Source organism: Capricornis sumatraensis, chromosome 4 (assembly GCF_032405125.1).
Source record: "Capricornis sumatraensis isolate serow.1 chromosome 4, serow.2, whole genome shotgun sequence".
Classification (NCBI taxonomy): Eukaryota; Metazoa; Chordata; class Mammalia; order Artiodactyla; family Bovidae; genus Capricornis; species Capricornis sumatraensis.
In genome coordinates this window covers 72,037,767-72,065,282 of record NC_091072.1, presented here as the reverse complement: position 1 = coordinate 72,065,282, position 27,516 = coordinate 72,037,767, and the positions used below count along the sequence as shown (strand labels likewise).

Here is a 27,516-nt window from a genome sequence, read left to right as displayed (position 1 = left end):
CTCAAAATTGCCCTTCCCCAGGACGTGGGAGTGAGGAGACCAGATTGCGGGGGTGCAGAGGGGAAACCTTTAATTGACAGCATCATCTGTGAGAGATTTCACGACTGTACCAGAATCAGATGGGCTGCACCCAGGACCCTGGCTAGCTGCTTTTATGTGGTTAGAAAGAGGCTCCGTGGCTTGGCTTCCCAGGGTTCCCGGAGGCAGTCTCACGGCTGGCCTGGGCCATGGAAGACAAGCCCACCAGGAATCCAGGCCCAGTCCTCTGGTTGCAGGGCCCTCTGTGCCCTCCCAGGGGAGTCTCCTGCTCCTCTCTGCCAACCAGGCTGCCCTGTACACCTTTCGCTACACACACTGACTTTGTTCTGGACCCTCCCATCACTGCCACCCTTAACCTTAAAGTTATGGTATTGCCACCATTCACAGTGGCTAACACTGGTGCAGCGCTTTCCAACATTAAAATAGCTCCTCATACACAGAAGCTCATTTAATTCGCTAGTCCTGGAGAGGAGCTATGAGGGTCCACCTTCCACAAATGGAAAAACAGGAGCTCATACGTTTGCTGTTATAGTTGAGGATCACATTTCATGAGCCTTTCTTTGTATGAGTCCCAGAGGAAACAAACACCAGGCCCTGGTCTTGAGAACTCCTTTGGCTGGTCTTCTGACCCCACATTCGAAGCTCTGCAGGCCTTATTTGTTTGTCCAGCCAGCCAGCCAGCCCTTCATGTGTTTGTTCATCCATCTGTCTGTTCATTTAACACACTTCTATTGAGAGCTGACTCTGTCCCAGGTCTTATCTAGGTTCTGGGGTCATAAATTAATAAGACAGAAACCTAGTTCAAAATTCTAAGGGAGAGGGTAGACATTTGAATTTTACCAGATCCTTGATATTACCAAAGTATATGACCCAAGAGTTTCACAATTCCCAATTCCAAATACATTCACAGTACATAATTTCCTCCATAAAAATGCAATTGTTTCACTAGGCAAGTGCTCAAATGAACAGTTTGCCAATCCCTCTTTTCCATTTCTGTGCAGATTTTGGCCTTACTCTCTATTATAACATAACAGTATGATGCTTCTACAACTATTGTACCAAGCAATTGCCAAATTCAACCTCCTCTTCTTTTTTATACAAAAAAAAAGCTGTTTTCTAGTTAAGAATAATCATTTTCATGGACAGTCTCAATTTCACTATCAGCAATAGTCCTTAGCAATCTTTTCAGCCTTCTTTCACTAGACACAAAGGTTTTTCCCTCTGCACTTCACAGCCATGAAACAAGGCTGTGCTGTGCTGAGGACCTAGAGTGTCCTAGCCAGGAGCACTCCCTAATTGACTCCTTTCCATATGGCAGTGTCATGATTCAGACCCGTAGTGTCTCAGCAAAACTGTTCAATACAGACTGCTGTCATGGGCCTTGAGCTCATTCCCTAAGGCTGAAAGCAAGTATTCGCACTCAGAAGGCTGTGCATTGTGAGAGTGCCCTCCCCGTACATGGCCTTGACTTCCCCTCTCCCGCACTGGCCGTCTCTCCTTGGGAACCTGCCACAGAGATACCCTGGAAAACCTTCTCTGATCACATCCTGGTCTAGCCACTCCTCTCTGGCCAGCTTCCCCAAACTGTACCGATTGTCTATGCTAACTCCCTGTCTCTACCTGTGTCCCAGGTGTGTGCCAATCCTCTCAAACAGCCAGAAAGGTTCCTGAGGACAAGATCCAAATCCCATCTTCCCTCTACTCCTCTTCAGTTACCACTCCTCCCTCACCCTCCTCGCAGAACTGGGGTGGAGGAAGGGCTCCCAGCAAGTCATGGAGGAGACAAGGAGATGCTTCAGTGACCCTTGAAAGCATTTCTCCTAAGGACAGGATCCTCACATCTACCCTTAAATCTCTCCTAAGTGGCTTTTCAAATAGTGGGTCCCTTGCATTTCATGTCCCGGCCCCGCCCTCACCTGGGGAATCGATGTCCACTGAACCCTTATCTAATTTTCAGCCCCATTTCCCACAGAGGGGCAGTGCCTCCAAGAGCCTGTGCTCAAGCCTCGGGGGCAGGCCTCTCTGAGGAATCAGCCCAAAGGAAGCAGAAAGCCAAGCCCTTCACCCTCATGAGCACTACAGTCATGCTGTAAAAGAATAGTATTTCTCATCCAGAAAGATGGAGCAGACAGACTTTCTTCTGACACTGCTCTACCAGGAGAAATGGTGTGAACTCACTCCACTCACCACAACTAGAAACCTGGACATCACAGATATAATAAATAGAGGAAGATCTTAAAGGTGGACAGAAGAAAGTACAGCAAGTAGGGGCTTCAGGAGCTAAGGATGGTGGGATTAATGTATAAACACTACTATATATAAACTAGATAACCAACAAGGACCTATTCCTACTGTATAGCACAGGAATCTATACCCAATATTTTGTAATAACCTCTAGGGTCAAAGAATCTGAAGAGAATATATATATGTGTGTATAACTGAATCTCTGTGCTATACACTTGAAACTAACACAACGTGCAAACCAACTGTACTTCAGTTTAAAACAGAAAACAAACTGAGAGAACCAAAAGAAGAAATTCAAGTCAGATGGAGTGTATTCTCTGATCACAAGGAATAAAACTGGAAATAAAACATTTTTTTTAATTTTTAAAACACAAGATTTCAGGAATTCCCTGGCAGTCCAGTGGTTAAGACTGTGTACTCTCACAACCTAGAGCCCAGGTTCAATGCCTGGTTGGGGAACCAGGATCCTACAAGCTGCACACTGTGGCAAAAAAAATAAATAAATAAATTGTAAAAAAACAAAATTTTTTCCAAACACTTGGAAGCTAAACAATTTATGCCTAAATAACTTATGGGTCAAAAGAGAAGTCTCAAGGGAAATTTTTGAAAAACTTATTTCCAAATGAGGTCACATTCAGAAGTACTGAGTGTTAAGACTTCAATATATCTTTTTTGAGGGCACAATTCAACCCATAACAGAGAACAAAAGCACAATCTATCAAACAAAACCCTCAAGTGAAGTTTCACACTTTAGACAAAAATTGGCTCATAAGACAGTAGACTTAAAACGTAAACCTAAAGACCTGTTGGAGAAAATCTTCAGTATGCAGGACTATGTATATCTGGAGAAAACTATAATTTGAAAAGATACATGCACCCCAGTGTTCATTGTAGCACTATAATAGCCAAGACATGGAAGCAACCTAAATGTCCATCAACAGAGGATATGCAATGGAATATTACTCAGCCACCAAAAGGAGTGAAATAATGCCATTTGCAGCAACGTGGATGGACCTAGAGACTGTCGTCCTGAGTGAAGTAAGTCAGACAGAGAAAGACATATATATATGATATCACTATATGTGGAATCTTAAAAAGTGATACAAATGAGCTTATCTACAAAACAGAAATAGTCACAGATGTAGAAAACAAACGTACAGTTACCTGGGGGAGAAGTGGGGAAGGATAAATGGGGAGACTGGGATTGACAAATACAGACTACTATATACAAAATAGATAAATAACAAGGACCTATTGTATAGCGCAGGAAACTCGACTCAGTACTCTGTGATGACCTATATGAGAAAAGAATCTTGAAAAGAGTGGATATATGAATACGTATAACTGATTCACTTTGACACAAAATCGTAAATCAACAATATTCCAATTAAACCTTTTTAAAGACTTTTAAGAAGAGGATAAGCAACGTAAAAGGCAAAATATTCATATGAAAAGGTTTCTTCGGTAATAAGAAATAAACGCTAATTCAAACAAGGGGATTTTGCTTCACCATCAGATTAGAAAATTTCGATTACTTGGTACTGGCCAGGATAAAGTGACAAGGACTTTCTTGTAGAATGTCACTACTTTTTGGAGGACAGTTAAGCATTATAAATTAGGAACTTTAGAAAGACGTTGTGTTTGAGCAAATATTCTTTTCCTACTTTGAGAAAATTATTATTCATTTTTGGAAAAAAAGGAAATATGGCAAAAGATGTTTGGTGGTGGTTTAGTTGCTAAGTCGTGTTGGGCTCTTTGCAACCCCATGGACTGTAGCCCATGGACAGAGGAGCCTGGTGGCCTACAGTCCATGGGGTCACAAAGACTTGGACAAGACAGTCACTGAGCATGGATACACACCAGTGAACCACAGTCATGATTCAACTGTACTCAATAAACCTCACAATACCTCCAGAACTGAAAATTCCTAAAACTCACCTGTGTCCTGGTTCATTATTTTACTTTCAGAAAAGAACTCTCCAAAGTACAAATTCCTTCCACCATCGACTTTTCCTAGTTAAGGAAAAGAACATCTAATCCTTGCCCTAATTCTCATTTCTTTTTCCAGTCAAGGCTCATCCTACTCAGTGTGTGTGTGTGTGTGCGTGTGTGTGTTCAATTGCTAAGTTTTGTCTGACTCTTTGCAACCCCATGGAGCCTACCAGGCTCCTCTGTCCATAGGATTCTCCAAGCAAGAATACTGGAGTAGGTTGCCATTTCCTTTTCCAGGAGATCTTCCTGACCAGATAGCAATGAGTAATAGCTCCTGGCTACTCACTTCTGCCGAGGCTTGACATTAAACACACATCACATGCTATGAGTTGCAAATGAAGTTTATTGTGCAGACACCAAGACCACAACACTTAGATGCAGAGCCAACAAGAGGGTTATATACAAAGAAGCATGTTTCCCCGGGGGCACCACCAGGGGAAAGGCACAGGCTTTGAGAGGGGGTGATCAACAGAATACCCTTTGGGAGAAGGACCACCGAAAGGGCAACTGCAAGAAGGGGGAGGGAATGGGGCAGGGCTGGAAGCACAAACCTAAGCAATGCAGACTCTTCCCCTTGGGACAGAGAGTGTCACTGGCTCCAGTTGACTGGTTATGGGCATCTCTTTGCCCCACAATGCCATGAGAGGTGGACAACAAGATCCGACCTGCTGTCAGTTAGATGTACAGAGACAGGCATTCTGGAGGGGGAGGGTCAAGGGCGGACTCCATCCTTATCGGAATGAGAAGGTCACGCTGGAACTGCCGCCTTCAGATGAGCCAGAAGCACCCCTCTCAGAGCCATAAGCGCCCCCTCCAGAGCTGGACCCTCCTCTGGCGCCGCCTCCAGAGCTGTGTGTCCCTCCAGAACTGTATCCTCCTCCGAAACTAGAGCCTCCTCGAGAGCCACCTCCAGAGCCGTAGCTCCCTCCACCGCCACTTCTGGAACCAGATCGTCTGCCTCCGGAGCTGTAACTGCTGCTTCCAGAGCTGAATCCGCCTCCAGAACTGGACCCTCTACCTCCAGAACCATAACCTCCAAAGCCAGCCCTGGAGGCCACGCTTGAGGAAATGCTGCTGCTCGTCACAGCTGCAGAGAGACAGACCGCATTACACCTCAGTTCCAACTGCCCCGGCGCCTCTGCCCCACTCCACCCCCAGGACAGGACCACTCCCCCGCCCCCCGCACTTACACACGGTCACGTTGCTGCTGAGGTCTCCAGACATCCTGCCAGAGAGAGAGAGAAAATAACTCTGGGCAGAGCACTTAGGGACTCTGCATACATGGTTTTACAACTTCCACCTACAACCACCCACGTCAACCTCAAAACTCAGCCACCGCAGCCTCACACAGCCCACTTTCTTTGATGCTGCCAGATCACAGAGATGGAGACGGGCCCCATGTTTCCACACAGTCTGGCATCCCAAGTCATCTAATTTCTTGCTCTGATAAAACTGATCGAAAGCAAATTCACTTCTGAACTGGCAACCCATTGTTTTATTTAAATCCATCTTAGGGAGTGTGATATGTAGAATCCAAGCCACACCAGAAATTCTCCAATGAAGACTGTTCTGTGAACATTCACTTCAGAAAGAACTGCGACTCTGTACAGCCTCCCTGACCTGCACCCACCCCGCTCTCCCCTGCTTCATCTGAATTCTTTCCCACTTCATCTTGCGAGCTGGAGAGAGGAGGCCCGGCCTCCAGACAGGTACCCAGCAGCAGACCGAGCAAAGCCAAAGCCACTCCCTCTCTGTAATACTGGCTCTCTGGTGGGCTGGGGAGCTTTTCCCATCTAATTGCTTCAGCCAGACTAAATCACCAGGGGTACTGAGGACACGGACAAAGGTCTTAGACCACAGAGGAAGGAAAGGCTCCTTTTGGGAGGTTAACACACGGTTCTGTAATTCACTCAAGAAACCTGCAAAGAGCTAGATCTGGTGCCTGCTCTGTGGGCATGCCCCAGCCAGGCAGCACCTTCCAACCCACGACATCCCACGCTGTGTCACAAGGTGGAAGGAGAAGACGCCACACACCCTGCAGACCCAGAGACAACGTTTCAGATCGTCAAGAACTAATCTGTGTTCACACCATCAGTTTTCCCTTTCAGAAAAGAGAGATTAATTTACTGCTTCATTTAATTTAAAATTTAATCTGCCTTGTTAGTCGTTCCACACTGATAAGCCTACAGCTCCACAGTGCTGCTCTGTGTCCTGAATCTCCCCAGTGACGTCAGCTCTCAGCTGTCAGAAGGCCCTGCCCCTCCTCCTGCCTTCTCTGCCTCCACCTCCAGCCCTGGCTCCAGGAGAGGAGAAGGTGAACCAGGGTACCCGCTGGCCTCCTGGGGTCCTGGGGTCCCTCACCTGCACTCTTCGCCCTCCAGCAGCTTGCGGTAGGTGGCAATCTCCACATCCAGGGACAGCTTGGTGTTCATCAGGTCCTGGTAGTCACGCAGCAGCCGGGCCAGGTCTTCACGGGCTTTTTGCAGAGCCTCTTCCAGATCACTCAGCTTGCTCTGGGCGTCTTTGAGGGCATTCTCTCCCCGCTGCTCAGCATCTGCAATGGATTCTTGTACCTTCTTACACTAGGAGAGAAGGAGAAAAGGTTTCTGTTGGCACAGGAAGTGCAACCTGTCTTGGCAGAGGAGGAGAGGGAGGGAGCAAGGATGTGCAGGGTGAGAAGCCAGAATCACTGGTCCTGGAAGTGTGTCACCAGAGAGTTAATGCAAGTTACAAACAACTTGCTAAGACTTGCTGCTGTCTCTGAGCCTCTGTCTTCCCAAGTCCTCTTGGACTGAACCCTTAACCCTTTCCCCATCGTGACCTTTGATGCTCACAATCTAGGGCCAGAGTCGTTACCCCATTTTACAGTTGCAGCTGCAAACACTGATGTGAATGGCTTCATAGAACTTCTGTTGCTTGTGGAGTCAGTTCTCTGCCCCCCATTACCTCTTCCAGAGCTAATGTCCAAACTAGCCAACCCCCTGCAGCACTCCCTGCCCCTGCATCACACAGCCCGCTGTGCAAAGAGGTACAAATGGGAGGTGACGCCTGTGATCTTTGGTGAGCCATGACCTCTAGCTTCGTAAGGCACTGTTCCATTTCACCCGTGAAAGCGATCAAAAAGTTAACAAAATTATTTCCCTGCACTTAATCCCTACTTGAGAATGAGCCTTGAAAGTGAAAGCAAAAGTCGCTCAGTCCTGTCCGACTCTTTGCGACCCCATGGACTATACAGTCCCTAGCATTCTCCAGCGGATCTTCCCAACCCAGGGATTGAACCCAGGTCTCCCACATTGCAGGCAGATTCTTTACCTGCTGAGCCACAAGGGAAGACCAAGAATACTGGACTGGGTAGCCTATCCCTTCTCCAGCAGATCTTCCCAACCCAGGAATCGAACCGGGGTCTCCTGCATTGCAGGTGGATTCTTTACCTACTGAGCTATCAGGGAAGCCCCAAGAATGTCTCTTGATCACTCTAAAATTGTTCTAAGTCTCAATTATGTCAAGCCCAAGGTTTTTGTGATCAACATACACTATATTAGAATTTCTCTCTCACTCACACACACACACACCTACACACATGCACACCACCTCCCACCCCACCCTGAGCTGCACTCAGCCAGGAGAACTGCAGCCATCCTAGGGCGTACACCCCACCTGCTTCTTCACTTGTGCGATCTCGCCTTGCAGCCTCTGGATCATGCGGTTCAACTCACTGATCTCCATCTTGACCTCCTTCAGGCTGTCTCCATGCTTTCCAGCAGTTATCCTGAGCTCCTCATACTGCATGGGAAGAGGAGGAGAGTTATCTGACCAGGGAGGGTCAACCAAGCTGAATGTCATGTCTGCATCTGTGGGAGATGGGGGACCAGTGCCATACTTGACTGAGGGCATTTGGGGTACTATAGACAGTCTTTCTTGGGAATGATGCCCAATTTTCACTAGACAAAACCACCAATAACCTTACTGTACACTTACTGGCTGGGCTGGAACGCAGCTCATTAGAAAGAGCTGCGGCTCTCCCTGCCCACCCAGAACTTGCCTTGCTGTGGTACGCCTCCTCGGCCTCGGCCTTGCTCCTCTGGGCAATCTCCTCGTACTGGGCCCGGACCTCAGCGATAATGCTGTCCAAGTCAAGGCTGCGGTTGTTGTCCATGGACAGGATGACGGTGGTGTCGGTGACACTCTGTTGCATCTGGGACAGCTCCTGCAACACAGGGAAGGTCTGGCCACAACGTCCCTGCCCACAGCCGCGGGCAGTGAGGAGGGAGTCCCCTCCCCCGGTGTCAGGGAAATGCAGAATCTCAGACTAACTATGTACTGAGTGGGAAGTAAAGTGATATAGCCACCATTCCCAGTCAGGCAGTACTGAGAATTATGGGGAGGGGTCTGCATTTCTGAGCCTCCTAGTTTATGCAGCTTAATAAGTGCCCCCAGAAAGAAGCCAGTTGATGGCAAATGCCTTAAATTGTACTTCCGGTTGCAGAAGTCATGTGTGTGCACTTGGGCAGGGAAGGGGGGAGTACATTATATTTTGACCTCTGAAATATATTTGATGTAAGAAGAGAAGCAGGGTGAGTCTTTTCCTAAGGGGAGGTGGGGTGAGGGAATTTGTCCTAATGGAGCATTACTTCCTGTGACATCAGGGGAGAAAGTCCTTCTCCTCCAAGACCTACACCAAAGAAGCTCCCGGTGGCCTAGACATTGGTCAGTTGAAGTCAGCCACCCATAAACCCCACCCACAGCCCCCTTTCCCCAGTGGGAGAGGACTTTCTTTGAGGGGAAGGGGAGGTAGCAAGGGTCCATTTAAGAGCAGCCTACTTACTGCGTCAAAGAGCATTTTTGTGAACTCCACCTCCTGTCTCAGCAAATCCACCTTGGCCTGCAGCTCCACCTTGTTCGTGTAGGCACGGTCCACATCCTACAGGGAAGGTCAGGGTCTCTGGTGAAGCCCACAGCCCCCACCCTCACCTTGCAGTGCTTTGTGTATGGGCCCTGCCCTGCCGTCTCTCTGCTACTCCTCCATCCAGTCCCTGTCAGCTGCTCTCCAAAATCCCAGGCACCGCAGACAATGCACAACCCCACAGGACCCCATTCGGCATGAGGTCCACAGTGCATCTCTGCAGGGGGCTACATGCCCATGTCATTGCTCACACTCCCCTAGACCATCAGAGCTCTGATGGGACCGAGCTTTGTCAACCATTCTCTCCTTCCTGCTTGATATGCTCTGTGTTTCCACCAAAGAGCATAACAGCCTCTGTGTCTTTTAACAGTCCCCAACTCTCCCATCCTATCTATCCATCCCACCTCTTCTGGATTTCACACCAAAGCCTCTGCAGAAACCAGGCTGAGAACCCACGCTTCTGCCTTCAGGTTCAAACCTTTGTCAGCCCAACTGACTACATCTTTCAGCAGGCAGTCTAAGAAAGTCCCGTGCCTTCCTCGGCCCTTTAGAAAACAGATCAAGTGCTTTCTATGGTCATAGCTTTCAAGATCCAATACAGTGAGTAGGTAATTGATGGGAAATGTCCTAGCAAAAGCGCAGAAATTGCCTGAAGCTTGAACTACAGGACACCTTTATTTCCGTGAGAACCAGCCATAGATATGCTTCACCCTTCCTCTGGCTCATGCTTTTTCACTCAGAGGTGTGCTCCAGCTTGTCCATCTGGGCACAATGGGCTCTGATGCATCCTCATTCCCACCCCAACCATGACATCCTCTCACTCACCTTTTTAAGTGTCACAAACTCGTTCTCAGCAGCTGTGCGCTTGTTGACTTCATCCTCATACCTGTTAGGACCCAAGGACACTGCAGTTAGATTAGTACTAGTTTGTTTCCCTTTTTCTTCTCCTTTTCTTACTGGATTCACCCAAAATACTCCATTTCCTGGGACTATTAAAAAACACTTTTGTCTAAATTGAAATGATGATAACCCAGAGGAGGATGCTTTTCTATAAATTAACCATCAAACTTGTCAAAAACATGATCTCTAAAGCCCTAAATGTCTTCCTCCCAAACTATCAGCAAAGATACAGAAGGCTCTCCCCTTTATCCCCACAAATGCAACAGAGAGATGAGTGGTTTTCTGGGGCAATGATTGGATGGGCTCAAATCAACGTTTATCTCCACTTAGTTTTTACTCTGCCACTTACTTCTTCTTAAAATCCTCAAGAAGATCCTGCATGTTGTTCAGCTCTGACTCTTGTGACATTCTTTCTGAAGAAAGCTTGTCCAAATGACTCTGAAGTTGGCTGATGTACCCCTGGAAGAGGGGTTCCAGGTTGGTGGTACGGGTGCCCACATTGATTTGTTGTAGCAGTTCCCATTTGGTCTGCAGCACCTGGTTCTGCTGCTCCAGGAATCGCACCTGTGGGGACCGGAAGGAAAGCACATGAGCTCTGGGCTGTCCTTCCCACCGATAGGCCAGGGTCAGCTCTGATTCTCCTTCGGGAAATAGGGAAAACCATGTGGCTTCATCCTCACCAGCTGCATGCCGGATCATGCTGGGCAGAGCTTCTGAGCTCTGTCTCCACACTTGGAAAGTTCTGTAGGCTCCTAAATGTTACATCTGGCATTCTCCACACAGAGAACTCTTTTTCCTACTTTCTCACCCACTATTTCATTTGCAGGTGCTTTCAAAACTCCAGGCCATCTCCCTCCCTGATCCTACTTGAATTTCCAGCAAAGGTCCCATAAATTCTGGGGAAAACCAAAAGCAAGCTTTCACTGGCACTGCTCCTAAGGGCTATGAGTATAAGGGCAAGGTTCCTCCATCTGATTTTTAAGAGCCTTGTAAATTTCTTAGACAGCTTCCTCTGCCTTGAAATGGGAGAGAACCTATCACACTCCAAAGTGACATCAGTTAAAAATGTTGTGGTTTATAAAACTAAAAAAGCTTCTCTTGAAGGCAGAAATTTATTCATTCCTAAACAGATATTTCAAGCTTAGCTTCCCAGAATTTAATAGAGCAATAACTTCTAGGGAAGGAAGAACAGTCTCAGAAGACGTTTTACCAACCCCCTCTAAAACACTTGGTTTGAAATAGTCCATTTCTTGTCTGTGTCAGTTTTTTAATGATTTTCAGAATTTTCCATTAGTATTGTTTGTTTAGGCTGAGACAATAAAGCCAAAGTCACAATTAATTCCCAATCACAGACTATTATGGAACATGGCACCATGAAGCCTGCATCTTTCCCCTGTGGATACTGCCAATTACCCAGGACAGTGTGAGTGCACTTGGCTGCTGCTGCTGCTAAGTCGCTTCAGTCGTGTCCGACTCTGTGCGACCCCACAGACGGCAGCCCACCAGGCTCCCCTGTCCCTGGGATTCTCCAGGTAAGAACACTGGAGTGGGTTGCCATTTCCTTCTCCAATGCATGAAAGTGAAAAGTGAAAGTGAAGTCACTCAGTCATGTCTGACTCTTAGCGACCCCATGGACTACAGCCCACCAGGCTCCTCAGTCCATGGGATTTTCCAGGCAAGAGTACTGGAGTGGAGTGCCATTGCCTTCTGCGGACTGCACCTATGGCTCATTAAAAAATGAATCTTTATCATTTGCTTTTCAGTTAGCACTAGAAGCAGGGCATCCTGAGCCTTAGATGAAGCCAGCTTCTAATGACTCACCTTGTCGATGAAGGTGGCAAATTTGTTGTTGAGAGCTTTGATCTGCTCCCGCTCCTGAGACTTCACGTTCTGTATCTCCGGGTCAACTTTCACATTGAGAGGCTGCAGGAGGCTCTGGTTGATAGACACTTCGTGGATACCTCCACCAGGGAATCCTCCAGGGCCGAAGCCACCAGGACCCCCAAAGCCACCAGGACCCCCAAAACCTCCAAAGCCACCACCACCTCCAAAGCGGCCTCCACCAAAACTGCCTCCTCCAACGCCGAGGCCGCCTCCAAAGCCACTTCCTCTGCCACCAAATCCTCCATAGGAGCCAAAGCTTCCACCTCCTCCAGACACGCTAATGGAGGTGCTCCTGGACCCTCCAAGGTTAATGAGACTCCGACTGCTGAAGCCACCTCCGCCGAATCCGCCTCCGCCAAAGCCCCCACCGCCACCGCCATGACGGCTCAAGCACGAGGAGCTGGTTCCTAATAGCCGGCTTCGACCGGAGACCACAGCCGAGCCGCTACTGAAGCCCCGGAATCCTCCTCCACCTCCTCCTCTTCCTCGAGACTGGTAGGAGACCTGACAGCTCATGATGCCTTTGCCCGGAGAGGGAAGGTGCAGGTTCCCGAGAGGAATTCCGGTGGGAGACTCAGTGCTGCTGTTGGAAGACTGTCATTGTCCCCTTTTATACCCGCCAACTAGGTGTTGTTGTGCATGGGTGTGGGCCCACGTATGCAAGGGTTTGGTCTGCCTGGAAGCTATTCCTGGTGAGTGATTATCAAGCTAATAGCCATTTAAAAATCTATTAATCAGCTCCCTCCTAGAACTTGCTTTGATTGCAAACTTCTGTTTATCTGAACATCTGTCACACCATTCGATTTTTGTAAAATCATCAAAAGAGGAGGTCAGGATGAGTTTCTCAATCTGGAAAAAAAAAAAAAAAAAGGCATTCTGTCGAATGCTGCTCCCTGCTCTGGACCAATCCAAGGGAGGCCAGCTGCCCCTAGGGCCTCTGGAGGCTCGCCACCCAGTTCCACTGATGGAAGAGATGACAGGCTTAGAGACTTCAGAGGCTCCTCAATACTAGCCTCAGTGTTCCCCCTTGCTTTTTCTTCTGTGCCAGGAAGAGTCTCAACAAGGCATTTTTCAGAGCATGAATGCGATGTGGGGAAACACACAACCTGTCCCAGGAAGAAGTTGACCAAGGGTGCTTCAAAAGAGTTGTCAGTTTTCAGGCTTCCCTGGTGGTTCAGTGGTTGAGATTTCACCTTCTAATGCAGGGGGTGAGGGCTCAATCCCCTCTTGAGGAGCTGAGATACCACATGCCTCATGGCCAAAAAGCCAGAACATAAACAACAGAAGCAATATCTTAACAAATTCAATAAAGACTTTGAAATTTTTTTTAAAAAAAGAAGAGAATAAAGAAAAAAAAGTTGTCAGTTTGCAAAATATCTCAACTGTTCCCTTCCCATGCCACACCAGGACTCCACAGTAGCCAGTCACTGAGAAGAGGAGAATTTTCCTTCCTACAACCAGGTCTTTATAACTATCAACTCCATGATTTCTCTACATGAAAACCCAGAGAATGAGGGGCTTCAGGGAAGTTCCTCTGTCCCTGGGTCTGTCTAACTCTAGGTACACAACAAAAGATTGCAATCATAGGCTTTATCCAACTCCAAGATCCAAGTGTACATTGATTCAGCCATTTAGTAATCATGTACTACTTGGTGATCATGCTAAGCAGTTTGGAGGCTGGACTCTTCAATGATACCCAGAGGTGAATGAATATCAGAAGACCCATCAAGTCACCAAGTACACAGAGTCTCCAGGCTTAAACTCAGCCAAGGTGCTTCCTTGGTCTATGTGGCCATATACATGGGAGACACAGTATGCAGTACTAGAATGGAACTCAATGTCAAACATTCTGGATTTGAGTCCCCAGTGTTCCCATTTACTGGCTCTGTGACTTTGAATTAAATGCTAAGTTTCTCTATTCTTACCTATAAAGTAGAAGTTCATTCGAACTCTTTTGAAAACCATGATACACGATACAAGTGTTAGGTCTCATTACTATTTCGGGTGACGCATAGATACCTTCTTTTCCTTTCACCCTTAGCGTCTTATTCTCCCTTCTGATGGCTATGACTGTGCACCTCCACAACCATGCCACAAGTTACAGATTTCCCTAGGATTTCTCAGATCCTAGGGCAGAGTTAGCATAAAAGAATGTAAAAAACATACACTTTGAGACTAAGTCCCAGTTTCATTGTATTTGAGTTAAATGACCTTGGATAATTTATAATCCTCTTGAAGTCTTGGTTTCCTCATCTATAAAAGTAAGAAGAACATGGCTATTGTAAGAGCAGAACAAGATAAGCTCCTGTGCTATGCATAGTTCCTAGTCAATAGCAGAAACTCAGTAAGTGTTATTTACCTTCTCACACCCCCTCCCCCAAGTCTCCAATCCTATGTCTCAACTAAGTGGCCAAAGTAGGGAGGAGATGGATGAAACACTGAGCTGTTCAGGATATTTGGTTTGCAGTAAGACAACACTGAAATGAGTAAATGAATGTGTCTGCTTGACTTTTTTCCCCCAGTCTGGCTTAATCACGCATATAAACTATAGGCTAAAAGCTTTAGCATGAACCCCAATCCAATGTCAAATGTTATCTGCAGGTATCCGAACAATGCCCTAATGGTCCGTTACACCACTGTGACTGTGCCAAGGCCATGCCAGACATGGTGGGCTTGGGGGAGGAGAGTTCTTAATCCTCCGAGAAGGAAAGGAACAAAAATCTGTGGAGCCTCTACCATGTTCCAGGCTTGTGCCAAGCACACAGCCTAGCCTCCATGCTGTACTGCTCTGTAAGCCACCCCGACTGATTCTCTCTCCCATGGTCACTTCAGGGTACCTTCCCTTTCTAGATCTATTTACGAGGTTTTGAAAGTCAGGTTTAAGAAGGAAGCACCCTCCTCTTTTCTTGAAACATGAAGGGTAGAATTAATGCAGATTGTATGTTTTAGAACATACTTTATTTCCAATTAAAATTTTACCGTTTATATGATCTGAATATGCTTTTCTAGATAACCTGTTTTGCATTCTTTAAGGCAGTGAAATCCAAGTTAAGACTCTTGGTTCTGGTTATGATTTTGTGACTGACTTCCATACAGCCCTCAATTTCTTCATCTATAAAATGAGAACATTTATCCTAGATGCCTAATGGGCCAGAACAACACTAACCTCTTGGTATAAAGGGTTTTAAGCTTTGCTATCTCTGAGAACAGAACAGAGATCCTGTAGGATAAAGTCCTTCTTCTGGCTCCTCAACTCTTTCAATGAGTTGCCGGCAAGCCCAAGCCTCTAAGTGTTTAGTTTTTCAAAAGCACATCCTTTGGCCAGTGGAGCAGGAAAGCAAACTCAGTGTTAAGCAAAAAAGGGGTGAACTGTTTAGCCAGTGGGAAATTGGTATGGATGCTAGCCTCAGATTCTCCCACTGGAACTTAATTTCCCCTCCCTAAACTCCATACCTGCCTGTGTATCTCTCTCACAGTCACATCGCCATCTTCCTTGGGTTACATTGAGCTGCATCCTTGGGCTTCCACAGGGAAGAATATCACTTCCTTTCCTGCTATTGTGGCCTCAGGTGTCCCATGCAGTTCTAGTATTCTAACTGGGAATTTTCTCATTTCCAGCAGATCTGACCAGACAATGCAAGGTTACACATCCCAGCTTTGTTTTCCATAGACTCAACCAATAGCTGAATGAACTCAGCTCCTGTTTATTCATGCTACCTACAAGTCACTGGACAAGTGCCTTGTGGGCTAAAATGCTATCTAGTTAATACTATCACTCCAAAGGGTGTGCCTGTGTGTTCTCACCCATAATATGTCTTCACTCACACAGAAAGAGCCAAAAAAGGGTCTTCATGAAAAATTCATGTTGTCCCCACCCCTTGTTCCAGCTAAGCTATTTTCTAAACTAAGTTTTCCCCCTTCTCTGGCATCAATATTCTTGCTTACCCATTATCCATATAACCACCCTGTTATGGAAGGATAAGACAGCCAGCAAACTCCCCTTCCTATCCTGGTTAAGATTTCAGAAAATTAGAGTCATCATCATTGTACTACTCACTGCTTCCCCACAGTTCAGAGATTTCCCCAGGTTTCCCCAGATTAAATCTGCCCCCCTTCTTACTCAGCCCCTCACTTTTGGGAAGCCTTCCTACTAATCCCAGATTGCGCTGCTGCCACTCACAGCTACAGCTCGCCTGCTGTGCCTCCACCTGGGAACCACCATTTCTTCAGCAGGTCTCTGTGCCACGTGCCCACTGGAAGATGCTTCCATTCGGATGCTTTCAGCCCACACTTTTCCTCCTACCCCCAGCTTCCATCCCAATTTTCCCCATCATTTTAAGCTGCCCCCATCTTTTATCTCTTTCAAGGCTTCTGTGTTGGGTTGGCTCAGAATAATACTGGGAGGAAGCAAGTGAAGAAATACTGTCCCCCTTTTTAAAAGTGAGAGAGAAAAAGAGAAAAGAATGGTGGGGGAAAAGTGGAATTGTAGAAGCCCAAATTCAAGAGACTCTTGCTCTTCAGTCTAACAACAAAGTTCTTCGAGATGCCTTCAGAACTGTAAGCACTGGGATGCCTTGTTTTGGAAGAAATGGCCAAAGGTCTTGATTCTAGTTGGTACCTTTGCTACAGGGATTTTTATCAAGTGGGGAGAAAAAAGAGGATAACTGTTCAAAGCTCTCTGCACAGCTTTTTACTTTCCCCATCAAGAACCATGAGTCTTCCAAACTCTTCTTTTTTCTTTTTCCAACACTTTATTTGGAAAACCTATCAAGCCTATCTAACATCCACTAGAGGAGCAAATTAACATCCATATTCCATTGTAAAATTTGCCATAGCTCTTTATTTATGTATTAATTTTTTTAATTCTTGAAACTTTTGAGAGTAACTTACTCTCAGATTATGAAATTTTACCTTCAAATATTTCCTCATTCAACCTGAAGAATAACACAGTTTTGCTATATAAGCATGACACAATGATTGAATTCAGGAAATTTAACAGCGGTATGTAATTTTCTGATATATGGTCCATATTCAAAAATTCTCCCTTTATTCCAATTCAGTCCTTTATAGCTTTTTTCCTTTTTAAATCAGGATCCAGTCCAAGATCTCACATTCTATCAATTTGTCTAGAGACAAACTCTTCTTTAAAAGCATTTTAAATCCTGAAAATGCAAGTCTTTGCTAAAGAAGCAGTGACTGTTTACTGGAGCTAGTACAGTCACTCATGTGAGATGTATTAAATTAATGACACGGATTATATTTTTATGAGCCTTAGACACACTTACATTCATGAAGCAAATTGTATTTTTATGAGCCATAGCTCACATACTGAACCCATCAGGCATTCAAAGCAGCCTATTTGTCCCTATTTAGCAGTACTTTTGGAGAAGGCAATGGCACCCCTTTCCAGTACTCTTGCCTGGAGAATCCCATGGATGGAGGAGACTGGTAGGCTGCAGTCCATGGGGTCGCGAAGAGTAGGACACAACTAAGCGACTTCACTTTCACTTTTCACTTTCACTTATTGGAGAAGGAAATGGCAACCCACTCCAGTGTTTTTGCCTGGAGAATCCCAGGGACAGAGGAGCTTGGTAGGCTGCCATCTATGGGGTCGCACAGAGTTGGACATGCCTGAAGCGACTTAGCAGCAGCAGCAGCAGCAGCACTTTTATAAGGGAAGCTGTTTAATGAACTGGGAAGACCGTGTTGCATTGTAAAGGTCAGGTCTCTCTGCCAGAAACTATCCATGCGACTTTGACATATCACCTCTCTTACCAGACTTCCCTCTTCTCACCTGTGGACTTAGGGGTCTAGAAACCAACAGGAATGGGAAGAATATCATGTGTGGGGTCAGAGAAGCTGCGGCCTACTGACTCCAGAACTTCGGAGCAGCCCTTCGCCTTTCTGAGTCTTGGTTTTCTTGTCTGTAAAATCAGCGGTTCCCAACATTTTTGGCACCAGGGAGTGGTTTTGTGGAAGACAGTTGTTCCATGGATTTGATTCAAGCACATTACATTCATTGTGCATTTATTTCTATTGTTATTTATTTATATTTATTTATATTACTATTACATCAGCTCCACCTCAAATCATCAGGCATTAGATCCCAAAGGTCAGGGATCCCTGTGTAAAATGGAGTCACTGGATTATAGACCCCTAAGTGTCCCTCCCATTCAGAAGTCAGTCTGTGCTTCAAACCAACATTAACAAGAGGTAAAGCCCTGACTGCTGAAGCCAACTCTGGGGGAACTTGGAAATCAAAATCCACACTCTGCTTTCAACAGTTTTTCTCACAGAGGAACAGGGAGGCAATAGCAGCAGCAAAGCAGATAAAAGACAGCCAGAGAGGAGGAAGAAGGGCAAATATCTATGACTTCGGCTAACAAAGGGGAGTTTTAGCATCAGGAACACCTGCCAGGTTGAGCAACTAGGATCTGAATGGCACAATTTTCTTATGTCTTGATTCTCCACTGTGACTTCCTTCAGAGTTTATATTCTGTTTTTCAAAGGTACCTAGAAACAAAATTGATTGATAAAGTAATTATCTCTTTGGGCTTCCCCGGCAGCTCGGTGGTAAAGAATCCGCCCCAATACAGGAGCCACAGGAGACCCGAGTTTGATTCCTGGGTTGGGAAGATCCCCTGGAGGAGGGCGTGGCAACCCACTCCAATATTCTTGTTGGGAAAAATCCCATGGACGGAGGAGCCTGGGGGGCTATAGTCCATGAGGTCACCAAGAGTCGGCCATGACTAAAGCAACAGAACAAGCATATCTCTTTGAAATAACATTTCACTAAGGCATAATCTATTAGGTTTAAAATAAGCTACAGGGATCTGGGGAATATAGCCAATATTTTATCATAACTATAAATTCAATATAACCTTTAAAAGTTGTGAATCACTGTATTATACACCTATAACATATAATATTTGCACAGCAACTATGCTTCAATAAGAAATAAAAACACTACTGAATGTTCAGTTTAAAGAAGGAAACAAATAGCATTTCACCACCTCCAAATTCTGACTCGAGCAGCGAAAATCCCAGTCTACTGCTTCTCCTTTTATTCCTTCTCTCTCCTTGGTGTCAGAGGTCACTAGCAGACCCGGGAGCAGGTGGGGAACTTGACCTCTTCTTCTAGGACTCCACATTAGCCATAAAGCTTCTTCTTAAAGATTTTTTTTAATATAATTAATTAATTAATTTAAAAATGTTTTAGATTCTGAGAAGAGTCTGTCTGAAATTCGGAGTCCCCGAGATGTAAAATCTCCAGAATCTTTCTCTTTGGGGGGAGGTAAGTACATCATGAGAAACGCTGGCCTGGAAGAAGCACAAGCTGGAATCAAGATTGCCAGGAGAAATATCAATAACCTCAGATATGCAGATGACACCACCCTTATGGCAGAAAGTGAAGAGGAGCTAAAAAGCCTCTTGGTGAAGGTGAAAGTGGAGAGTGAAAAAGTTGGCTTAAAGCTCAACATTCAGAAAACGAAGATCATGGCATCCAGTCCCATCACTTCATGGCAAATAGATGGGGAAACAGTGGAAACAGTGTCAGACTTTATTTTTAGGGGGGGTTCCAAAATCACTGCAGGTGGTGATTGCAGCCATGAAATTAAAAGATGCTTACTCCTTGGAAGGAAAGTTATGACCAACCTAGATAGCATATTCAAAAGCAGAGACATTACTTTGCTGACTAAGGTCCGTCTAGTCAAGGCTATGGTTTTCCCAGTGGTCATGTATGGATGTGAGAGTTGGACTGTGAAGAAGGCTGAGTGCCAAAGAATTGATGCTTTTGAAGTGTGGTGTTGGAGAAGACTCTTGAGAGGCCCTTGGACTGCAAGGAGATCCAACCAGTCCATTCTAAAGGAGATCAGCCCTGGGTGTACTTTGGAAGGAATGATGCTAAAGCTGAAACTCCAGTACTTTGGCCACCTCATGTGAAGAGTTGACTCATTGGAAAAGACTCTGATGCTGGAAGGGATTGGGGGCAGGAGGAGAAGGGGACGACAGAGGATGAGATGGCTGGATGGCATCACCGACTCTATGGACTTGAGTTTGAGTGAACTCGGGGAGTTGGAGATGGATGGGGAGGCCTGGCATGCTGCGATTCATGGGGTCGCAAAGAGTCAGACACGACTGAGCAACTGAACTGAACTGAACTGAACTGAAGAATATCTTTGCTCTTTCTGGCACTTCCCTGACACCCTGATTGTTTAGGTTTGCATCTTTGGAGTGAGGGTGGATTAGGGGAGAGTCTGTATGGAGCCCACCTTCCCCACAAGCCCTCCACATCAGCACCTTAACTGACTCTTAAACACTAAAGTGTAAGATGCTGAGGGTTTCCTGGGCTCCATTTTCCAGGGTGGGCCCCACACAGCCACACGCTCAGTCCAGGGCCCATCCTCTGAGGCCTGTTACTAAAGCCATGGCCTGGGTTCACTGTGCATACATTGGGTGCCCCCAGAGGGCCAGTACAGGGTCTGTACTTCTCTCTGTAGGTTTAACTCGATGCCATTCACTCTGAAACAGAAATACATTTTTCTGGTAAGAAAGAGTGATGATGTGCGGATACTAAGTTGCTTTAGTCGTGTCCGACTCCGTGTGACCCCACAGACTGTAGCCCACCAGGCTCCTCTGTCCATGGGATTCTCCCGGAAAGAGTACTGGAGTGAGTTGCCATGCCCTCCTCCAAGGGATTTTCCCAGCTCAGAGACAGAATCCACGCCATTCACTCTGAAACAGAAATAATGGTTCTCTGGTAAGAAAGAGAGATGACAGTGTCAGACTTTTGTGCTGGGATATTGAGGAAGTGTTGTCTAGGCAAGTCCCTGGAGGAACATCATTGCCAACATTTTCCCTTGCCCTGTTCTGTGCAGATACTGAGCAATCACAAGTCCTCTCGTCCGTGGGCAGCAGAGAGGAGTGTCAAGTATGGCCAAGGGAGTCTCCCTGGAGGCCCCCTCCCTCTTGGGCAGCATGCAGAGTTACTGGCCCTTGGAGGGGCCAGGAGTAGTTGGTCACTTCATCTGGCCTCCTTGGCAGGATCTTAAATACCTCCCATCCCACAGCACTTTGTCCTTCATGGGATATTGTTTACGTTCCTGGTCTCCAATCTGCTAACAGTTCTATGTGATGAGAATTATTACAGATGGGGAAACAGGGGCATGGGAGGGTCTGCTGTAATGACACACGGCTTGTGCCCACGACACGTTTCGTTTTGTTCATCACTGGGATCCCGGCATTTCTCCAGATACCAGAGGCTCCGTGTCAGTGCCCCTCCTCCTGCTCATGTCAGATTCCCCTTCGCGGGAAAGCTTCTGCTGATCCATCCCAGGGGTGCTACTTCCCCCAACGCTGTGCCCCTTCACTCTGTCACCCCTGTGCCCTTGTTTCCCCATATCCATCTGGTTTCTTAGATCACCGTCTCAAATGCTCAAGCCATGTTTGTGGGTCTTCAGCCCACAAACTCCAAGCTGGGATATTAAACCGGAGCCCATGGAGCTGTCCATGGCTGGGCTCCGGGCAGTTCTGGCAAAACTGGCTGCTTGCCTGGGACTGTGAAGCTTCACTGAGAAGACAGAGCACAGACATAGAGAGCTCTCCCAGATTTTCATCAGGGCCCATGACCCAAATATCTCACGCATCGCTATCCTGAACTGATCTCCATGTATCATGAACCAGCCCCAGGCCTGACTCCCAGAACCGGCTTCGGCACACTGTTGCCTCAAATGTGCCAGCTGACTCATCTCTCTCAGGCCACTGCTTCCCAACTGTGCATGGAGGCCCCGGGAAGAGGACTTTGCTGTGTCGGGATACTCAGGTTTCTGCTCATACCCAAGAGGGTGGAGGTGCTGGGCAGGGAGCACAGAGGAGGGGAGGGCTGCTACAGGTGTAGGCAGTCAGGGGGAGAGGGAGTATGATAGATTATCAGAGTGTGAGAAAGAGGGATGTCCCCTGCCCCCTCTCATGTTCCAGGAAGTCTATTTGTCACCAGCTAGAAAGGACAGAATGGCTTGGCATCCTTCCCCTCTATACAAAGTGTGGATTCAGCTCACAGCCCCCTTCACACATCATTGCAGGAGACAGCAGGGAGCTGCCAAGGTCTCTGTAAGAACAAGTTTCAGGGGTCCTCCTGTTTCTCTCTTTGAATGCAGAGGCTCAGGGGGGCTCAGCATTGAGTCCAGATGTGCCTTGACAAAAAAGGGCTAGTGAGAGGGGCGTTCACTCCTGCCTGGTCCCTGGGAGCCCTGCTCCGGGGGCCGTGGGAAGTGAGAAGTGAATCAAAGATGCCGTTTGGGAGGTTGTCGCCAGCACGGTACTGGAGTCACCAAACTCCCCAGTGTTGGTCTTAGCAGTGGTGGGAAAGCTGGGAGTGAGAGAGTGTCCTAGAGGCTGGAGGGTCATCCAGGGGCAGACACTGGGGTGGGCTTGAAGCCCCTGGGAGGAGCAGCACAGAGCAGTAGAGAAGTGTGTGTGTGGGGGCGGGGGGGGAAGGAGCCTGTCCTGCTTTTGATCTCAGTGTTGTTGAAGCAGCACCAGGCTGTCCGCACAGTATTTTAACAGTTTCCACACCGTTGGGGGTTGATCTCTTCCTCACCAGTCATCCTCCTCCTGTATTTCCCACGTCCACTTCCCTTCTGCCCAGATCAGCAGCTGGGAGATGGAGCTTAGCTGGATCCCAGGGTTATTCTGTGCCTTCCTGATCCTGTTCCTGCAGGAGGTTCCTTCAGTCCCTCCCCTCCACAAGACCCTGGTGCATCTCTGGTGTCCTAACCTTTGTGGGACAATGGCTTCCCCAGCAACAAGTTGAAGACCATCGTATTCCAATGGGCTGGTTCCTGAGATGATCCTAGAAAAGCAAACTCTGCCTTTGCCCTAAAGCTCAAACAACCATCTGCCCAGGGACTGAGCAAGTCTCCACCAGTTTCCCCTGAGAGCCAGAGGAAGGACTAACACAGAGCAGCGGAAGGGGGGAGGTCTAGGTTACCCTGATGATGAGGCTGCTGGGAGACGCCAGGTGAGGTTTCCTCACTGGTGTTTAAGCAGCAGCACTCAGCTCTCTCTCTGGCCTTGAGAGGAGCACTTCCCCAGTGCCGGGCAGACCAGGGCCCTCAAGGAGAGAGGAGGGCTCCTCATTATCTTCTGTGCAGATCCTGGTGGGAAAGTGTGAAAATGGAGCTCCTGAGGCTGGGCCAAGGCTGGGCGAAGCCTGGGCCAAGCCTGAGCCACCTTGTTCTCACCAGGTGGTCAAAACACAGGCTTCCAGACACTGGGTCTGTAGGGTCCCTTCCTGTCTCTCAGATCTTCTCCTTGACTTCTGTCTCAGCATGAAAGTGACCATATTATCCCAAGAGAAAAGAATCCCTCTCCATTGAGGGGGAGGAAAGCTTGAATGCTAAAGCACCCTTGAAGGTGACTCTGTGTGCTGGGTGAGGAAACGGATTTGTGTCCCACACCTGGGTTGAATCCCAACCCCAACACCTATTAGCTTCTTGACCTTAGAAGGATTGCCTATCTGTTCATGGCCTCTAGTTCCTCATCTGTACAGTGGGCATAATGGTACTATTTACTTCAGATGGTTGATATAAAAGCAAATAAAATAATTGGGATGAAATATTAAAATAATTTAAATAACACATGTAGCACTTAGCACAATTTCCAGCAGAAAGCAAATGTTTCTACTTTCTTACTGTCTATCAGTTCAGTTCAGTTCAGTCGCTCAGTCGTGTCCAACTCTTTGCAACCCCATGAATCGCAGCATGCCAGGCCTCCCTGTCCATCACCAACTCCCAGAGTTCACTCAGACTCACGTCCATCAGGTCAGTGATACCATCCAGCCGTCTCATCCTCTGTCATCCCCTTCTCCTCCTGCCCCCAATCCCTCCCAGCATCAGAGTCTTTTCCAATGAGTCAACTCTTCACATGAGGTGGCCAAAGTACTGGAGTTTCAGCTTCAGCATCATTCCTTCCAAAGAAATCCCAGGGCCGATCTCCTTCAGAATGGACTGGCTGGATCTCCTTGCAGTCCAAGGGACTCTCAAGAGTCTTCTCCAACACCACACTTCAAAAGCATCAATTCTTTGGCACTCAGCTTTCTTCACAGTCCAACTCTCACATCCATACATGACCACTGGAAAAACCATAGCCTTGACTAGACGGACCTTAGTCGGCAAAGTAATGTCTCTGCTTTTGAATATGCTATCTAGGTTGGTCATAACTTTTCTTCCAAGGAGTAAGTGTCTTTTAATTTCATGGCTGCAATCACCATCTGCAGTGATTTTGGAGCCCCCAAAAATAAAGTCTGACACTGTTTCCACTGTTTCCCCATCTATTTGCCATGAAGTGATGGGACTGGATGCCATGATCTTCGTTTTCTGAATGTTGAGCTTTAAGCCAACTTTTTCACTCTCCACTTTCACTTTCATCATAGGAGTGGCTAAAAATGGCTAGGAATTCCATCACTCTGGTAATAAAATAGAAATGCTACTTTGTAGGCTGCATCTTGCCACCTGACCATGCAGGCCTGCCTGAGTCTCACAAGCCCACCTCCCAAGCCCTACTCCCTGGAGGTCCCAGTTGGTAGTCAGCTCAGTCCTGCCTGGGTGTTAACCTGCCTCTCACTGCAGAGCTAGTGGTAATGGTGCTAAGACATAATCCTTCCCTCCAATAGATGAGTGTTTCTTTTATATAATCCTGGTAGGGGATTTTTGGTGTTTGGGGGTTTGTTTGTTTTTTCTGGGCTTCACCATGTGATATGTGGAACTTCCCTGACCAGGGATCAAACCCCTGCCTCCTGCAATGGAAATGCAGAGTCTTAACCACTAGACCACTAGGGAAGTCCGAATGCGTATTTCTTTTAAAAGGAGGACCCTTGAATGCATCAAGACCTAAAGAATGAAGCTATAGAGAAGAATGAGAGGCAGGACTCCACTTGTCCCCAAGGGAGCTGCCCCTCCCAGGTCCGCCAGCTGCACCTCTGCTTATGCCCCACCCCCACTCCAGCCCCTTCTCCAGAAAGAACACCGGTGGAAGGGATATCAGAGGCCCCTCGCAGATGTCACTTCATCTCGACCATTTCCAGCCACCCATTTCACACATGGGCACCATGAGCCTCTGAGATATTGCTGAGATCTGCCTGTGGTCACAAGACGAGTCACATGGCAGACCCAGAACTTGCACCAGCGCCTTCAGGTTCCACAGCCTCCTGTAAGCCCCACTTCTGCCCTCTCCACCCTCTTCTGCCTGATCTCCGCTCCCCACACGGAGCTTTCGGGATGCTGCTCTGCCCCTCTGAAAGGCCCTCCAGCCCATTCTAGTGTCTATATTACTAACAGCTTAGAAGCGTGTCAGAGACCACCTGATGGTAAATTCCTTCCTTTTTAAGATGAAGAAACTGAGTTCAGTGACTCGTCAAGGCCACATGACTAAGGAGTGCCAGGGCCATCTCTGCCACCCAGCCACCCTACCCCTGACAGCATGGGAGTTCAGAGCCAGAAATGTCGCCAGAAAGACCAACAGCAGGGGCTTAATAAATAGCCCCACCCCAAAAGCTGTTACCCACAATGAAGAAAAATAAGAAATAAATAGGAGCAGTGTCCTTCCCAAGCTGCTAAATCTTCCACTGCCAAGATTCCCCCAGGCTGCAAGGCCTCAAACTGACTGCTCCTTCTACTCATTTGTCTGTGGGTGGTCAGGAAAGGGGCTAATGGCTTGCGTCCAGAGTCAAGATAATCCAACCCTTGCTCCATCAGACCCTGAATAACCACAGGCTGGTAATTGTCCCACCGTGGTGTGGGCTGGCTTCTCCCCTTGGCCCTGCCAGGGGCACACCTCTCCACGGTGGCAAGTGGCAAGTCACAAGTGACAATGAGGTAGCAGAGGCTCCTGCCACACCCCCTTGTCTCAAAGCCTCACCATGGCAACGTGTTTATGCACCATAAGGCCAAGAGAGATCACTGAAGAGAAGGCAGCCAAAAACAGGGCGCTCCCCTGGAGCCCAGAGGGGTTTCTTTAATCCCAAACACACCTTTGCAGCTAGCAGAGTGTGAGTGGAGACAGGCGAATGTTAACCTGTTGATTGGAGTGATTTCAACTGCAGGACCATCTCCTGCTTCCTTCAGGGACAGAGAGTTGATGCACTATGTGTCCTTTCCACTTGCCCAGGACGTTCTTCCAGCTCCACGAGGTGCAGAACAAAAGGAAACCAACTGTGCTGACAACAGGAGAAATTAAAGCTGACACCAAAAGGGACTAATCCACAGCCTCACTGCATACAGAGCAGAGAGGAGGCAAGGAGGAAGGTATAGGTTGTTGGATCCTGAAAGCTAAACCAGGGAACTGCCCCCGCCCTTGACACACCCCTCTCACCTTCCAAATAGTTGAGGTTAATTAGGGACCTATAACTTAGAGGATGGGGCAAGAACCGCCTCACCTCAATCCTTGTCTCATGCACACCCTGCCATGATCAATCCAGGGTCAAGGACTGAACTTCAGTGTCTTCTTAACTGAACAAAGGTGTTCTCCAGATCACCTGTCAGATCAGCTCAGACCAAGACCAAACTTTTATACTTTTTAAACAGTTGGTCAAAATATGTTGAAAGTTGACTCCAAAACTTAGGGAAGAAAAAGAAAGGAAAATGAATATGGAGTCTTTGGGAAGGTGATGGGGAAACAAGGAATGGGTCTCAAGGTTGGAAGTGGTTCCAACCAGGGTTTGACTCTTCTGAAGCACGCCTGCCTGGAGAAAGGCCAGCCAACTCAAGTATGTCCAGTGGAGGTTAACTCGTCACAGGTCAGCCCCTACCACCATCAGACAACTGGACCTCAGTGAATGTCCTTCAGAGTGACTTTTATCACTTCTAAGCAAGAACAGCCTTGACCTTCTACTCTGCAACAGTGGTGTGGTCCATCTTCAGTGAGAGTGACCTTCACACACACACCTTCAGTCACCTTTGATTAAGTCTCTTCTCTGCCCCTGTTCTTGCCCCTGAGCTCACACTAGCTCTTCGGTGGGTCATTTGGACCTTCCAAATGCTCATGACTGAACTCAGTACCCAAGTTCAGTCACTCAGAAGTGTCCAACTCTTTGTGACCCCATGAACTGCGGCACCTCAGGCTTCCCTGTCCATCATCAACACCCAGAGCTTGCTCAAACTCATGCCCATCTAGTTGGTGAGGCCATCCAACCACCTCACCATCTGTCATCCCCTTCTCCTGCCTTCAATCTTTCCCAGCATCAGGGTCTTTTCTAAAGGGAGAGAACTTCCTCCCGCCAGAGATCTCTGTACCAAAAAGGGTTTAGCTACTTCTTTATGTCTTTACAACCAACAGAATAAAAACAAGAAAAAAATCTTTCTATTATTTTTATTCTGTTATTATTCCCAAGAAGCTTTCTGAAACACTCAAATTACATACTCTTCACTCCCGCTGCCCCTGGGAGCTGCTGCTTTGGGGTAAGCAGTACAGGCTCCAGCGCTGTGTGTCAAGGAGCCTTCGTACCAGCAGAGGACACTCCAGACTGTCAGGCCAGAACGAACAGAGCCTATTGACAA

General features: G+C 47.3%; 1 protein-coding gene across 1 annotated transcript; it reads right to left on the bottom strand.

Moving 5' to 3' along the window:
• Positions 1-5,006: 5,006 nt before the first annotated feature.
• Positions 5,007-12,478, bottom strand: KRT2 (keratin 2). Its single transcript, XM_068969921.1, has 9 exons — positions 11,900-12,478; positions 10,428-10,642; positions 10,004-10,064; positions 9,101-9,196; positions 8,318-8,482; positions 7,933-8,058; positions 6,637-6,857; positions 5,466-5,500; positions 5,007-5,362 (listed from the first exon to the last, which is right to left on the bottom strand). The coding sequence occupies exons 1-9, from the start codon at positions 12,476-12,478 to the stop codon at positions 5,007-5,009; spliced, it is 1,854 nt and encodes a 617-aa protein (XP_068826022.1).
• Positions 12,479-27,516: the final 15,038 nt, after the last annotated feature.

What these genes read in the sequence shown, in the direction of transcription:
- KRT2 (XM_068969921.1), bottom strand. Translation starts at nt 12,478, where the DNA reads ATGAGCTGTCAGGTCTCCTACCAGTCTCGAGGAAGAGGAGGAGGTGGA. An exon ending in CTGGAGGGCGAAGAGTGCAG is followed by an intron (nt 5,501 to 6,636) that starts GTGAGGGACCCC and finishes TCTCTCTGGCAG; the next exon opens with GATGTCTGGAGACCTCAGCA. An exon ending in CAGCAGCAACGTGACCGTGT is followed by an intron (nt 5,363 to 5,465) that starts GTAAGTGCGGGG and finishes GTCTCTCTGCAG; the next exon opens with CTGTGACGAGCAGCAGCATT.